The sequence below is a fragment of the Chrysemys picta genome, chromosome 4 (genome assembly GCF_011386835.1).
Source record: "Chrysemys picta bellii isolate R12L10 chromosome 4, ASM1138683v2, whole genome shotgun sequence".
In the NCBI taxonomy this organism is placed as follows: Eukaryota; Metazoa; Chordata; order Testudines; family Emydidae; genus Chrysemys; species Chrysemys picta.
The window spans coordinates 114,503,600-114,519,330 of record NC_088794.1 but is presented as its reverse complement, the minus strand read 5'-3'; the positions used below and the strand labels follow the sequence as shown (position 1 = coordinate 114,519,330).

The 15,731-nt window shown below is 47.3% G+C and overlaps 1 protein-coding gene across 5 annotated transcripts in view; it reads left to right on the top strand.

Annotated features, from left to right (window-relative positions):
- ANGEL1 (angel homolog 1) overlaps positions 1-15,731 on the top strand; it is a 137,304-nt gene that overhangs the window by 65,869 nt on the left and 55,704 nt on the right. For 3 of the 5 annotated variants that reach the window (XM_065595574.1, XM_008164912.4, XM_065595576.1), the window contains 9 exons: positions 2,444-3,043; positions 3,616-3,842; positions 4,852-4,921; positions 5,497-5,930; positions 6,232-6,358; positions 7,176-7,286; positions 8,334-8,403; positions 8,900-9,063; positions 10,093-11,918. In XM_065595574.1, coding sequence (XP_065451646.1) covers positions 2,444-3,043; positions 3,616-3,842; positions 4,852-4,921; positions 5,497-5,930; positions 6,232-6,358; positions 7,176-7,286; positions 8,334-8,403; positions 8,900-9,063; positions 10,093-10,253 — 1,964 coding nt within the window. In that variant the 3' untranslated portion in view covers positions 10,254-11,918. Of the gene's footprint in view, positions 1-2,443; positions 3,044-3,615; positions 3,843-4,851; positions 4,922-5,496; positions 5,931-6,231; positions 6,359-7,175; positions 7,287-8,333; positions 8,404-8,551; positions 8,649-8,899; positions 9,064-10,092; positions 11,919-15,731 lie in introns of those variants that run through there. The other 2 variants (XM_065595575.1, XM_042858546.2) reach the window with 2 other exon arrangements.

The window sequence follows — 15,731 nt, the reverse complement described above, 5'->3', positions numbered from 1 at the left end:
GTCATCTAATTATATAGCTAATCAGAGGAGGATTTAAAAAAGAGTGGAGGCTTGGTGGAGTGGTCAGGTGAGACCATCTCTAGGTCCTCCTCCCAGCTCTGACCATTGTGTATAGGGGAGAGCAGCTCCTCCAGATCTCAGGAAACTCCAAATCTGATTGCTAAAAAAAATAGCAGTGTATCTACAGGAGAGATGGGCTCCTCCAGGCTAGTGCTGACTACTAGCAATAGAGCAGAGGTCCCCCATCTGCGGAGCACGGGGCACGGAGGAACATTTGGGGGGCCGCAACTGCGGCCCGGGCCAGCTCCCGCAAGGGGTGGGGAGAGAGTGCCACTCAGCTCCGTTCCTGGCTCTGGCTGCTGGCCCCATGCCTGGGGATCAGCTGCCAGCCCTGCACCCGGGGCTCCTCTCCCAATCCCATGTCTGGGAATCTGCCCCATGACTGGGGTCTGTCTGCCAGCCCTGCATCTTGGGTTCAGCTCTTGGCCACAGCTGCTGGTTGAGGCTCCACTCCCACCCACAGCTGTGGCTCCAGCCTCAGCCCCCTTACGCATATCCGTGTCCCCCACCTCCCAGAGCCACAGCCTTGCTCCCAGTTCAGGAGTGGTGGTGTGTGGACAGGGGTAAGAGGGGGGGTGTGAGGCGAAAAGTTGGGGGACCACTGCAGTAGAACATTCTTCTTGGGGGAATGTACTTAAAGCAAACAATTTCAAGGGGAATGTCTTTAGAAAATTATTATATTTTAATTATTTTTTTCCTTTCACTTTATACATCCTCCCCCATCAAAATAAAATAAAATAGGATGCATCTGAAGCTAAGTACCTTGAGAATACTTAAAAATACATTTTTATAAGCGCTTGTCTACATATGCAGTTACTCTGAAATACCTAATCCATTCCCAGTCCTTATTCAAACCGGAGTTGATTGTGTCTAGTTTGCATATCAATTCCAGCTCAGCAGTCTCTCGTTGGAGTCTGTTTTTGAAGTTTTTCTGTTGTAATATAGCCACCCGCAGGTCTGTCACTGAATGACCAGACAGGTTAAAGTGTTCTCCCACTGGTTTTTGAGTATTTTGATTCCTGATGTCAGATATGTGTCCATTAATTCTTTTGCGTAGAGACTGAATGGCTGAGCCATTACAAACATTGAATCTATCTCCCCTTGTAAGTATGCTCACACTTCTTATCAAACTGTCTGTACTGGGCTATCTTGATTATCACTTCAAAAGTTTTTTTTCTCTTAATTAATTGGCCTCTCAGAGTTGGTAAGACAACTCCCACCTGTTTATGCTCTCTGTATGTGTGTATATATATCTCCTCAATATATGTTCCATTCTATATGCATCCGAAGAAGTGGGCTGTAGTCCACGAAAGCTTATGCTCTAATAAATTTGTTAGTCTCTAAGGTGCCACAAGTACTCCTGTTCTTCTTTATACAAAATATTTTGACTTAGAAAATGTCAGTAAAAGCCTATAGTGATATTGCTGACTCTTGCGTGCTGTTATCCAGGGTGACCTTCCATTACAGGGTGTACAAAGTGAGCAAGGAACAGGAGAAGAAAATGAATGATTTGCAGAGAACACAATATGCTAATCAGTAATGGGGACATGATTCCACAGAGATATTAGCAAAAACACACATGCTTTTATCATCTTGAAGAGTATAAAGGGGAGATACTAGTGAAACTAGTATGTTCTTGTGTTGAGCGTGCACTGAAGTATTTGGCCCATTACAGATGTCAGTCACCCACTGAGTGAATATCATGGTCTTCCTATTCTCAGACCATAGCTTCTTTCATGGTAGTGTTTTCCCTAATGGGGCTTTTCCATCTTTAACTTCCGTGTTTGTGCTTCCTGTGTTGGTCTCTCCACTCCTTTTCTTATATGCATTTGAAAAGACAATTCAATGTGGAATGGGTCTTCTATATTGGGTGTCTGCAATTATGGAAATTCCTGATATCTAAATATGCTGCCAGCTGAGGACCCTTGTTCATTTCCTAAAAATTCACCCATTCCAAAGGTCAGCTGCTAGAACTTCTTCCTGATGTCTCTGCCCCATGTGGCTCAATGTATTTGTGTTTGTATGGAAGATGCCAAAGAAGGGCCAGTACAATAGCTTAGATGCTGCTCTGCTGACCACTTATTGCACTGTATAAATAATAATATAAAACCAGCCTAAATTTTACTGTCCGTTAAACCAGCACCACCTCACTGAAGTCAATGGCATTGTACCGGCATAACTAAAGTCAGAATATGGTCCAACAGGCAGCCTTAATTACTCAGCACTATAACTATGCACCTTTTTTGAGAAGCTAGTCCGTGCTGTTGATACATTCAAATCGTTCTGTTGCCCCAAATAGTAACTGATTTCTCTAGCCTAAATGAGCGAATAAGTGAAGAGAGCCATGGATTTTAACCATTGTCTTGTATTGAATTTTTGACAGATGCTTTCTTTACGTGTCGAAAGAACGTGCTTCTGGCGAAGAGCCCGACCGCCCAGGTAGGGGGCATCTCTTCTGTGCCCAGCAGGAGGTCAGTCCCAGAAGAGGAGGAAGCCCTGCTGCAGCAGCAGCTGGAGGAGGAAGCTGGTGGGCTACACAGCAGTGAGACTGCTCCAGCAGTGGGGAAGGTGTCAGCCACACTGACTAGTGACTGGCTGGAAGGCTCGGAATTATTGATGACCAGCCTCAGCAATTTGGATGTGGCTTCAGAGGTCACATGGTGCAGTGATCAGCAACACGATGAGCTACGTACCTTAATGTCTCTAGGACCAAAGGAACATGTTGCGGTCACACTGGCAAAATTACCAGAAGAGGAAAGTGTGGCTATGGTGGGCATTGCAGCATGGTCAGCTGTAAGGACACAGACCGATCACCAGATTAGTGGCTGCACCCCTTCAGCCCTGGAAAGGGAGGATGAAGATACTGCTGTGCTGGGCTGGAGCTTAGCGCATGACACAGAGATAGTGCCAGTGGAGGCCACAGCCTGGCCCTTTTATGATACAGGACAATTCCAGCCTTTTCCAGCAGAGAGATCTTACCACGGTCAGTAGTAATACAATCTTGTTTGATTCTGAGCGTGTGGTGCTAAATTGGGATGAGGTAGTGTAACAAAACTTTCTGATCTCCCTGCATGTGGATGCTAAATCCTGGGTGAGCTGAGTATGTCTGCACTTGCTGTCTGTTAGGCATAGGCTGCATCTTTCCATGCCAGGATGATTGCATCTGGTAATGAAAATGATAAAAGTAATTTTTGCTGATGGAAAGGCCAAGGCTTCTGGCATTATTGGGTTGACTAGTGTTGCTAATCACAATTCCTGTGAAGTTAACATAGGTGCTCACTTCATACTGGAGATGGCCTCCAAAGAATGGTTGAGTTTTTCCAAAACATTTTCTCCCCACTAGGACCCTGCCATTCCATCCCTGGTGGCAGCTATTCAAGTTAATCAAAGAAAATCATCCAAGGGCCCATTTAGAGTTCAAGATGTCCAGATTTAGGGAACAAGAGAACAGCTAATCCCTATGTCCCAGCTAGCAGGAGCATTCCAGGAAATAGGACAGGGAAAGATACCCAGCATATATCTGACCTGACCTGTCTTCCTCTCTTTTACATATAGAGATTTTATGGAGGGACTGGGAGGAGCTCTCTACCCAGCCTGCTGTTCCAGAGCTGGGCTCAGAGAATGGGCCTCTGTTTGAATTCCGAGTCATGTCTTACAACATTCTGGCCCAGGACCTGGTGGAGCAGAGCCCTGAACTCTACCTGCATTGCCAACCAGATATCCTGGACTGGAGCTATCGTCTCCCAAACCTCTTGCAGGAGATCCAGCACTGGGACCCTGATGTGAGTACTACCCAGGCTCTTTCATGTCAGCTATCACCAGAGTTTTTGGGGTGTGAAGCCAGTGCCTCTGGGGTTATTAGGGTCCTTGGGTATGTGCCCACTGGCTCCTATAACCTTACTAGGATCTATTCTTTGATTGTAGGGGCTCAACTTTTCCTAATAGAAGTAGGAATAGGACAGCCTGCTGCAATCCGTGGGGAGGAGTCAGAGCCTATAGGGCAATCTGGAACAAGCCCAGAGATGAGGCCTACATGGGGGTGGACTTCCTGTTCCTTGCTTGCTTCTGCATTCCTTAGGCTAGCTTAGCATGCTGAGGAAGAAGTGTGCTCACCACTAAGGACGAGAAGTGAATTTTATTTCACTCTTGCATTCCCACTGGGTAACTGAAGGAGAAGTATGTGCTTCAGAAGTCGTAGAGCATGCTCTGTCTCAGTCGTTCTTAACCAAGGGTATGTGTACCCCTGGGGGTGGCAGAGGACTTCCAGGGGGTATATTAACTCATCTGGATATTTGCCTAGTTTTACAACAGGCTACATAAAAAGCACTAGCAAAGTCAGTACAAACTAAAATTTCATAGACAATGATTTGTTTATACTGCTCTGTATATTATACACTGAAATGTAAGTACAATATTTATATTCCAATTTATTTATTTTATAATTATATGGTAAAAATGAGAAAGTCAGCAATTTTTTTAGTAATAGTGTGCAGTGACACTTGCATTTTTTATGACTGATTTTGTAAGCAAGTAGTTTTTATGTGACGTGAAACTTGGGGTACGCAAGACAAATCAGACTCCTGAAAGGGGTACAGTAGTCTGGAAAGGTTGAGAGCCAGTGCTCTAGCTGGAGGAAAAGTTGCTTAGATAGCATTGCTTGGTGAAGGGGTTAAGTGTGGGAAACTGTTTTTCCCTCTCTTCCCTCACTGTCACAACTCCTCTCCCCTCCCCTTCCCCCCCCAAAAAAGCCAAACAATGGTGGAGTGAGCTAGATCTCTGCCTTCCTTGCAGGTTCTGTGTCTCCAGGAAGTGCAGGAGAATCACTACTGGGAACAGCTGGAGCCAACATTCAGGATGATGGGTATGTCCCTCTCTTTTCTATAGGTTAGTTTGAGACTTGCTGAGAAAACTCCATGTTGATATCTCCAGAGCTATACTTCTGTTTACAGAAGTAGTCCCCACCCCAGGTTTTGATGGCCACATTTCTGAAGCTATCTGCACCTCTTCAATTTTTGTCCTGTTCCTGTTGTGACTGATTCTTCCCCAGATTGGCAGATGAAAGCAACAAAACTCATCAGAGGCCTGGTTTATATAGAGAAAACAAAAGAGATTTGATGGTACATGATGGCTAACAGGACAGTACTGCCTACAAGGGCATGAGCCAGAGGAAGAGAGATTGATTAGAGCATCCCTGAGGGCATAACTAGAAGTATGGGCTGAAAATGAGCAAGAGGAAAATTCAAACTGGGTATTAGGAAAATCTTCCTGCCAGTGAGGTCTGCTGGACTATAGAACAGTCTACCAAGGGGAGTAGTGGGAGGTTGTGCTATTTAAACCCTGCAAAACAGATTTCCTATGCTTTTCTACATCTCACTAAAGAGGAGCTGAGGCTTCTGGTCATTTGGGCCCTCCTGATGGGTGGTGGTTTCTTTTCAGGCTTTGTGTGCTTATACAAACGGAGAACAGGAAAAAAGACAGATGGCTGCGCAGTTTGCTACAAGCACAGCAGGTTCCAGCTGATCAGTGCCAGCCCTGTAGAATACTTCCGGCCTGGCCTGGACATCCTAAACAGAGACAATGTGGGTCTGGTGCTGCTGCTGCAACCTCTACTCCCAGAGGGTGTAGGTCAGAAAGCAACAAGCCCCCTGTGTGTGGCTAACACTCATGTGCTGTATAATCCCCGCCGAGGAGATATCAAACTTGCACAGATGGCCTTGCTCCTAGCAGAGGTTGACAAGATTGCGAAAACTGTTGATGGCATCTACTGTCCTGTCATCTTGTGTGGAGATCTGAATGCTGTGCCTGATTCTCCATTGTACAAGTTCATCCGGAATGGTCAGCTCTCCTACCATGGGATGCCAGCCTGGAAGGTAGGTGTAGATAGGGAATGGCATGGAGCAGCTCTTTGTATTGCAGGGAGTGGAGTATTTATGTAGTTGTGTCTCTGATCACTCGCCCCCTCCTTTTTACTACATGTTCCCCAGCTAGTAGCTGCACCACAGATTTACATGATACTTATTCTGTGCAAGTGGTTGTGCTGGGGCTTGGCTCGGTGTGGGTGCTGTGTATTCTCTCTGAGTGTGTTGTACCTGTGCATGTTGCTGGCCTCGCTTTAACCATTTCCTCCTGGTGCTTTGTTCCCCTCACCTCTACCATGCTGCCTTTATGCAGGTTTCTGGACAGGAAGACTTCTCCCAGCAGCTGCACCAGCGGAAGCTGCAGACCCCACTCTGGCCCAGCAGTCTGGGTATAACGGAAAACTGTCAATATGTCTCTCTTTGCCAGCCAAAGAAATCAGGTGAGCTGTGGTGTGTACGTGGGCTCAACGAAGATGATTATTGTGTGGGTCTTGCTCCCTCTCATTGATCTGCAGTCTCCAATCTTGGCAGGACATTGGCACAACCTCCAGGGCAGAACTGGGGAATGTGCTGCACCAGGCACTCTCCTTGACAAGGATTCTCTCCTCTCAGAGTACCTGATTTGAACTGTATCACTTGTATGCCCCACAACTCATCTCAGCCTGGGTTTCTGCCATCTTCCTGCACTTGCTGGAAGCTGAATATCCCACAGTACTTCACATATCATAGTCATATTTGGGGTAAGCTTGCAGGGCCTTGTCTTTTTCTTCAAAGCGCTATGGGGTGTAGAGCCCACTTAGGCTCTCACTCTGCTTTCCAGAGATGCTTCAGCATATGAAGCCCAGGCCAGGGTGTTCTTGGTGGAAGCTCAGTGGATATGAACTCCCTAGAAATCAGGCTGAACCCATATCTCTTTTCCCCCCTTCAAGCAGGGGTTTCCCTGTGTCATAAACACCCCAAATGCCTTAGAAATTGACTGGTATCTTGCCACTGTAGACCATTTTTTGGGAAGGGGAAGCTCTTAATTTGTGGAACCCCCAGATACCAGAGTGATGGGTGCATCAGCAATAGGTATTAGAGTAGCTGGGCTGCAGTCTAGATTGTCTCTTCCTCTTCTATCACCATGTCTATTCTATATTCAGGTTCTTATATTGTACCCATCATTCATGTACTCTGGTAGTATTTTTGGCATGGAAACCTAAAGAGAGAGCTGACTTCTTGGTTATTTCCTTCCTTTGAACTGGCTCTGCTCTGCAGACAGACGCAAGTACAGCCGGAACTTCCTGCTTCAGTTCCGTTTCTGTGATGCTGCCTGTGAACGACCTGCACATCTGATTCTGTGGAAGGGTGTGACAGATGTTAAACCAGGTACTGGAGCAAGTTCTCCCTACTTCAACATCTTTTCTGCAGGCATGAGCTGCCTTTGGCAAGACTTGAAGCCAACAAGTGGAGACCAGTCTTGGCTCGTTATTGGCTGGATGAGTCCCAGAAAAGACAAGGATTGGGGAAGGTGGGAGCCCACCATTGTATCATACTCCCGTGGGCACAAGTGGATTCCATAAGGGCTCAGCAGCAGCTCTCAGCTACTGACCTGCTCCTTGTATAGCAAGTCTTGATTTGCTAATTTATGTGTTTTACCCCCTGTGTGGAGGAATGGAAGAGAGGGGTCAGTCTATTTTCTGTCCTCCCTTTGTTTTGGAGAGGGGCAGGTATTTTTCCATTCCTTCTGCGCTTCCAGCTCCACTGGAAGAAATCCATGGTGGCACCTGAGCTGCCTCTGTACTAATGTGGGTTGGCATCAGTGGGTGACCACAAGCTGGCATTAGATCTGCTACTAGAGAAGCAGAACCTCTCCTCATCTCTGGGCCTTTTGACGTGTTTGGTTCTGTTCTCCTCATTTCCCCACCTCCTCTGGGCTGGCAACCCATTTCATGATCCCAATGCTGACTGTCTGTGTTTCTCTGACAGCAGAGGTTGTAGTACAGGGCCACAGGGATCAGCCTCTGGGCAGTGGTAATGTCCAAAGCTCTAGGCACAGGAGCTGATTGACCTGGATAAGTTGGTTACACTAATTTGTTGCCGGGATCAGCCCACTGACTTTTTGGGGGGGAGGGAGGGAGGGGTTAGGCTTTGTTTTTGGCCTGGTATCAACTTGTTACTCTTTCAGCACCGCTGTACCTAGGTCTCCTGTCTGAGACCAGGACAGTTTGCATTCAGCTTTGGAACGTTGCCCTGACTTCCCAGCATGTACTATCACTCCTAAGGGTGCCTATCCAGACGGCCATGTTTAGGATAAAGAGGGATTCTTGGGGCTGGAATAAGAGACCTTCCTGGGGGGAACTTTCAAACTCAAAATGAACAAGCTGCTCCAGGCCCAGTGGCATGTCAAATTGGAATCTCTCTGCTTCTTTTTAGACCGTCCTGCACATTGGCCCAAGCATCTCACCATGGTGAATGATCCTGATCCAGAGCTCTTCTTCCCAAGGTAACCTGAAGGGAGGGAGACTTCAGCTGGGCCCTGTAAAACTAGTGGCACCCCTCCTTGGAGTGGCCATGGTGGGGTGCTTGGAAAATGGGCACAGTAAGCTAAATTAATGTCAAGGTTTAAATAATTCCATGGTCTCTTCTCCCAGGCTAGAAAAAGAACACAGCAGGGATGGGAAAGAATTAGAAAAATCAGTCTACAGCTGGCCAGATCCATACCAGGCTGCACTAGGGTTGGTGCTGCAGGTCAGGAATGCAGTGCGTTGGCAGAACTGTATGTTGGTGGTGAGGGAGCCCCTGTCCACTCAGTGTCTTAGTAGAATTGATATTAATAGTCCCTCACTTATATGAGCATTAAAATATATTGAAAAATACGTGTAGAAATAGTCTATAAACAGCTGCATCAGGAAGGTGGCTTAGTTTGCTTAGATTCCAGCACTGAGCTTTGCATCCCCTCTCCCATGTGAGGGAATGGGGGAGCTGTTTCTTCTCTGCAGGTCTCCAGGTGTTATCCGGCATGACCTTAATCTGACCTCTGCCTATAGTCACTTCTTGCCCCAGAGAGGTCGCCCTGAGGTCACAACCATGCCCATGGGCCTTGGAGCTACAGTTGATTATATCTTCTACTCGGCAGAGCCCATTGAGAATGGGAACGAAGGGGGTGAGTGTGGCAACATGGGGCCTCCTGAGCGCTTATCCCCAATGTGCTAGGAGGGAGCTGTGTGGTACAGCAAAATGGTGGGCAGTGTGTCTCCACCATGGCAGGAGTGGGCTGCTGGGTGTGGCAGCATGCAATTTCCAGGGATCTGTGGCCAGTAGGGACTGAGTGATGTACTGTGGGGAAATGCTGTCTTCCCCAGCTGGGATGACAATCTCTATTTCATGCTATTGAAAAGATACAATAGTTCTGCCTGTCCTGGCCATAGTTTTTAAGGCAAAATCAAAGTAGAATGGAATGTTACTTTCTTGTTGCCCAACACTTTGCCTTGAGTTCACCTAGCATATGCTCTGGAACAGCCCCACCAGGCAGTTGGCATTGAGATCTGGGCTCCTCTGGCCTGGTAGTTTGTATCCTTCAAGGCAGCATAGTCCATCTGTAGGAGGCACCTCACTTCGCCTCCCAGTGATACCCCCTGCAAGCGTCACACTGTTTGAAGAAGGAGTTGAGTTGATGAGGTTCTGCAAGTAACTGCATCAGCTCCCACTCCCTCTGAGGCCCAGATCAGATCAGCGTGGGCTCTTTGGGGATGGGAATAGAGTGCGAAGAGTCTTCACAAGTCAAATTTTGTTTCCCCCGAGCCAGTGGCTCATTGGGCTGACATGGTTAAGGCACACCAGTTTCATAGCCAGTGGTACACAAGTCTATTCAAGTAGAGGCCCAAATTCACCTTGGGGAATTTGAGTGCAACTAGCAAAAGCTTCCCTGTGAGCAGCTGCATGATGACTGCAGTGTGTGTTTGCAGCTCCTGTGTGTGCCAGAGCATGAATCCATATATCAGTAGCAGTCTTGGGTGCTTGTTGCTATAGTATCCAGGCATGAAGAGGGACATGTTGTTTTGTATAGGCTGTCTGTACGGACACACCCTTGCTTCCCTGACTGCAGCATATTCTAGCTGCCTTGTGTCTGTGCAAGAGTTTGAGCACGAAGCTCCAGTCTTCGTCTGACATGTCCTTCCCGTTCCCTTGCCAGGTCGCAGGCTATATCGAGATGGAGCCCTGAAGCTGCTTGGCCGCCTCTCTCTGCTCTCCGAAGATGTCCTGTGGTTGGCAAATGGCTTACCTAATCCCTTTTGCTCATCTGATCACCTCTGTCTGCTGGCTAGCTTTGGCTTGGAGATCTCCAGTGCCTGAGAGATGGGGATTGTGTGGGTCGAGCTGGACTGAATGCAGAATACAGAAATTGTGCATTCAGAGCCTCAATTGGCTCACAGGAAACTTCCTTTCCATTTCCCCTGCACCCCCCATGTAACAGGAGCATGAGGGGGCCAGGGAGGTTGAGCCCTTCCCTGCATTGCTACTCCATGGGACTCCATTACTGGCTGATGCCCAGTTGTTCTCTGGCTGCACTAGCTCTTAAAGGGACCCGGGCACTTAACTTCCTTACCTATTTGGTCCTGCTACATCTGGCAGACATTCTAGCTGTGATGTTCTTACACTGCAGGAATCAACATGATTTCTGCTTATTTACTTATCTCTGTGTGCCGCTCCTCAGTGATCTGGGAAAGAGCAGGTGCAGTTTTGAGACTCGTGTGGGCTTTTTTTTAGTTGGCTTCTTGCTGCCAAACAGCAGGCGGTGCTCCCAATCATCATCTACCACACCAAAATGGTGATTCTTTTTAATTTCCCAGCAACAGTGTAGGGAATGCATTCCCCTTGGATTCACCCAAGCATCCCTTGTGCCAACCGTAACTTAAGACAGGACCGGGCTTGATGATTGCTCGGAAATGGAATTGAAGTAGCCTTTACCTAGGGATACCTAAAGAGAGTTTCTATCTGGTTCACCCAGGTCTGCACCCAGCACACACATCAGCAGAGTGAGAGTTTGAAGTTTCAATAACTTTCTGTAGGGAGCTTTCTATTGTTATGAGACCATTGTACCAATAAGGTCTGACACAAGGATCAGTGTGATATGGAGGTACTGGTTCTTCAGAACCATCATAGAAAGCTCTGGAATTGCCATAGCAGAAATCTGAGATCCTTGGAAAGGCTCCCTCTCTGCCTTCCTGACCATCTCAGAACAGTTCCTAGTACCTCCCTTGGCACCTATATGTGATAGAGAAGGATTTGCCAAGGCCCTTCCTAAGAGTTTCATACAAGAGGAACAGTGGACAGCTCTGGACTGATAAGAATGTGAGAGTGCTGAGGGGCTGTGGTCATAGTTTCTCCCAGAACAATGCTAAAGAGAGAAGGGTGCCAGAGAAAGTGGAGGAATAGCTGCTTCCTCTTTCTTTTAGTAGGCACTTCACTGGTCTGCAAAATATAGTAGTCAAGGCTCAGGACAGTTCAGATGTCCTCCTGACCAAACATGTTATTGTGTGTGTGCATATTATTGCCCTGTTCTGGAGTCTACTCTATAAAGGGAGGTGAGCTGATAGGAGCTGCTCTTCTGTCTGTGGTTTGGAGCCAAAGCTTCAGTTCTTGAATCCCATTGTAGCCTTATTGTCATGTGTGTTTTTGATATATTCACCAGTCAGCAGTGACTCGTTGCTAGTTCTTTTGCGGTTTTTTTGGTGCTGGACCCTGCAGGTCAGATTCCTCAGCATGACCTGACTGTTGGTGCTCAGTATTTATCAATGAGTTATGAGAAGAATGTTAGCAGAAGAGTTCTCCACCCTTAAACTCCACTTCTGGGGCTGAGACTGTCTTAGCCAGGTTTTCTGGGGGAAGGAGGGTGAGAAGCTTGAAATAACTTTAACTGGATTGTTTTGAATAATGCATTGGAGAGGTTTGTGTTTTAATTCTTTATTTTCTTAAACATCTTACTTGAAAAATAAAATTTTATAATTTCAGAAAAAATGCATGTAAAGGTGGCTGCTGGGGCTCCTGAGGGCAGAGCCCCTTCTCCTTAGGGGCCTGGTTACACTTTGTTGGACCATGAGATTTTGTTAGCTAGCTGTGTGGAAGAGGGTTTGGGTAGGGTAGGGTGTTAGCTGTGCAAGGATCATGGCAAGAAGTGGGGAGAGGTTGGGCCTACCTGATAATCTGTGTAAACTAGGCATTCACATCAAACAGGCCACCAAAAGCCCCAACCCCTGATGCCATTCTGGCATAGCTCATTTGAACTGTTCTAAAACAGCTTCTAAAACTTGAACTTCTAAAACGTGAGCTTAACCCATGAACCTTTCTTCTGAAAGTAGGAGACGCTATTGCTGGTTCCTAGAGCCTATGTCCAACCTTCAGGTTGTCTCAGCAGCTCAGCCAGACCTCCGTTACTGGGCTCCCATGTTATCTTTACAGAGGGGTAAGAGAGAACTGTACTTGTATGTCCTTTTCCTCTCACCCCATTCTGTTGGGAGTGATGTCTGCTTACCTGTGGGTGACTGGACCCATTATTATCCTGATGTGGGAAGTGGGTGAGTAGGATTCTATTGTCCATTTGGGTGCGAGCTGTCCAAAAATCTGTTGTGTGGGAGTAGGATTGTAGGGGCAGATCCACAAAAGGACTTAGGCACTTGAGTCCCAGTTTTAGGCACCACTGCAGTCCATAATGTCCCCGCTCAGCTGCCGCCTACACTCAGTGCTTAAACTTCCATTGAAGAAGTTTCCAAGGTACCTGTTTCTGCCACTGGGCCTGTGAACTACTGCCTCATTGTCTCACTCCTAAGTGCAGTGCAATCCACATTGAGGAAGTGTGTCCTAACCACTGAACTATGAGAGATCGCATCAGAATAGCCCAATCTCTGATTGAAGCCGGTCCACTTTAATTAAATATGGATTGGGCCAGAGAGAGTGAGAATCATTCCATAGTCCAGAGGCCATGGCACTTACCTGAGAGGTGGAAGATCTCTGTTCAGATCCCTTCTCATAAGACAGAGGAGGAAATTGAACCAGGGTCTGCAACATCCTAGGTCAGTACCCTGACCACTGGGATAAAAATTACAAGGGAGCCTGGGGCTGCCAGCCTCCTCCTCTTTCCCTTTTCCTCCCCAGCTGTTTTTTGCAGAGTTAGATACCCACTTAACTCATTCTCACAAGAAACAGCTTAGGCACCTAGGCTACCTGACTCCAGGAGAGGGGTTCCCAGCTGTGGATTACAGGCAGAGCTAGGTGCCTCCCTGCATCTGGGACTTAGGTGCCAAACTCTGTGAGAGGGGAAGTGCTTAGGACACACCTTCCTCATCAGCATCTCCCATTGGCTGCCTTAGGCAGCTCCTTGCAGTAGCTTGCTGGCTTTTGTGGATCAATTCTTAGGTGTCACACTCCCTGTTCATTGTATATGGTTAGGGTTACCATACGTCCGGATTTTCCCGGACATGTCCGGCTTTTGGGGGCTCAAATCCCCGTCCGGGGGGAAATCCCCAAAAGCCGGGCATGTCCGGGAAAATCGGGAGGTCAGCCGGGCCGGCGGGGAGCCGGGCCGGCCGGGCCCGCGGGGAGCCGGGCCCGCGGGGAGCCGGGTCGGCCGGGCCGGCGGGGAGCCGGGCCCGCGGAGCCGGGAGCCAGGGGGTGCGCCGGGCCGCCGGGGGCCGGCAGTGCTGGGTGGGCTGGGGGTGGTCGGCCGGGGCCGGCACCCCAGGGCCCGAGCTGACCCAGGCTGGAAACGCCAGGGGGCCAGCCTGGGCCGCGCCTCCTCCCCCCACACCCCCCTTACCTGCTTCAGGCTTCCCGCGAATCAAATATTCGCGGGAAGCAGGGGAGGGGGCGGAGACTTTGGGGAGGGGGCGGGGTTGGGCGGGGGTGTGGGCAGGGCTGGGGCCGGGGCCGGGGGTGGTGGAGTGTCCTCCATTTGGAGGCACAAAATATGGTAACCCTATATATGGTGCTTGACTCAGGGTTTGTGGATCCCATTGTTCCAGTGATTTTCTAGGTGTCTAAAAGTTAAGTGTTGCAACAATCTTAAGTCCCTTTGTTGGTCTAGGCCAGGGGTTCTCAAACGGGGTCGTGACACCTCATGGGGTCACAGCTGTCAGCCTCCACCCCCAAACCCTGCTTCACCTCCAGCATTTATTATAATGTTAAATATAAAAAAAAGTAGTTTTAGCTATAAGGGGGTCACACTCAGAGGCTTGCTGTGTGAAAGGGGTCACCACTACAAATGTTTGAGAACCACTGGTCTAGGCCATAGTTGCAGTCATTCTTGTATGTTTATAAAGTACCTCTTTCCCCAACTTATTTTGGTTTTGGGGTGGCATTGTTTGGTGGGATAAATGTAATTGTGCAAAAGTTCCCATCTAACAATTGCATTAATTGCTGTAATACTTTTATTTTAACTTCTTTATAACGGGGCTTTCTGTATTCACAAACAAACAAATCCATATAATCCTTTGCCTGTGAGCTTCTATTCCTATGCCTGATTGGCTCAACATAGTCACGGCTGGAAACACACAAAAGGGGAAAGACTGAAAGTTGGTACTTAGGGAGAAACCCACTGGAAAACTTAAGGCATTCAAAACTAATGCAACTAAGTGCAAAGTATTGGGTAATCACAGCTAAAACTAAGGTTGCAGAGCTTAACTTCAAAGACACTGGCTTAGAGTCTAATAGGTAAGTTACACAAGTATATATCTGGAGTAATTCCATTGACTTCAATGAACTCTGGAAATCCAAATTTTAACCAGTGTAACTGATGTAAGAATCTAACCAACTATTTAAACAACTTAATCTTTTTTTAAACAAAAAAGTTATAATCACACTGAACTGTTTCTAAAGCTGGTCACAACCCAAGGGAGACTTTTCAAATTTTGAGGCAAAAAGGTGTGTTCTTGTGCAGCCTTCTTTGTATAGCTCTAATGCTGAAATGGCTGAAGGTAGAAAGTTTAAATTTGGCATAGAAGTAACCCTCCTTGAGAAATGCTTTTGTGTGTTCTGCTGAAAATATCACTTAGTGCAGTTGCAGTGCAAATGAACCTTTTTTTAAAAAAATCACCAACACTTGGAAAGATTAGGGTGCCCGGTATGTTGAATGAGGTGGGTTGAGCCCTGTTTCATTCACTGCATATTAAAGTGTCAAGGGAGCTGCAGATTTTCTGTTCCCTCCCCTTCAGAGCTTGACTTTCACAGGGAGTCTCCGACAGTACACAGGGGAGAGAGGACTTTGTGGGAGCCTCACTGAGTGTGCACCATGGGTGGGACAGTATTCTATTGGGGTCTCAGCCAAATTGTAGCAGATTCTGGATGGCTTTTATTCTTCGCCACCCCCCATAAGTGGGGGGGGGGGGAGAGGGGGAAAAACTTGGAAATTCAATTAAAAAACCTAAGGTTTCACAACTAAGTACTCAAGTCAGAAAAGGCCAAACCTGAAACCGCAGGTGCAGCCTTAACTCTGGCGTCTATGCGTTTCCATGTGGTTTTTTAAAAGGATGTAGTCCTGTAGTATTTCTGAAATAATACCAGACAATTTAACTTCTACAACCTTGAATATAAATGATGTATGGATTCTGGATGTGTATAAAACATGTATTAAATTATATATAGTGTCACTAGAAGACAAAACTTGTGCGTTGGGGGAATAGCATAATATGGTATTATTTGAGAATAGCATGTGGGGAGATAATTAAAGATTGTGTCATAATGAGTAGTTTGCAGCAGCACACGATTAAGGTTGCATATGTGGCCTTAACTTAAGCACTTCCTGACCCAAATGTTAACCAGGCAACATTAACACTTGCT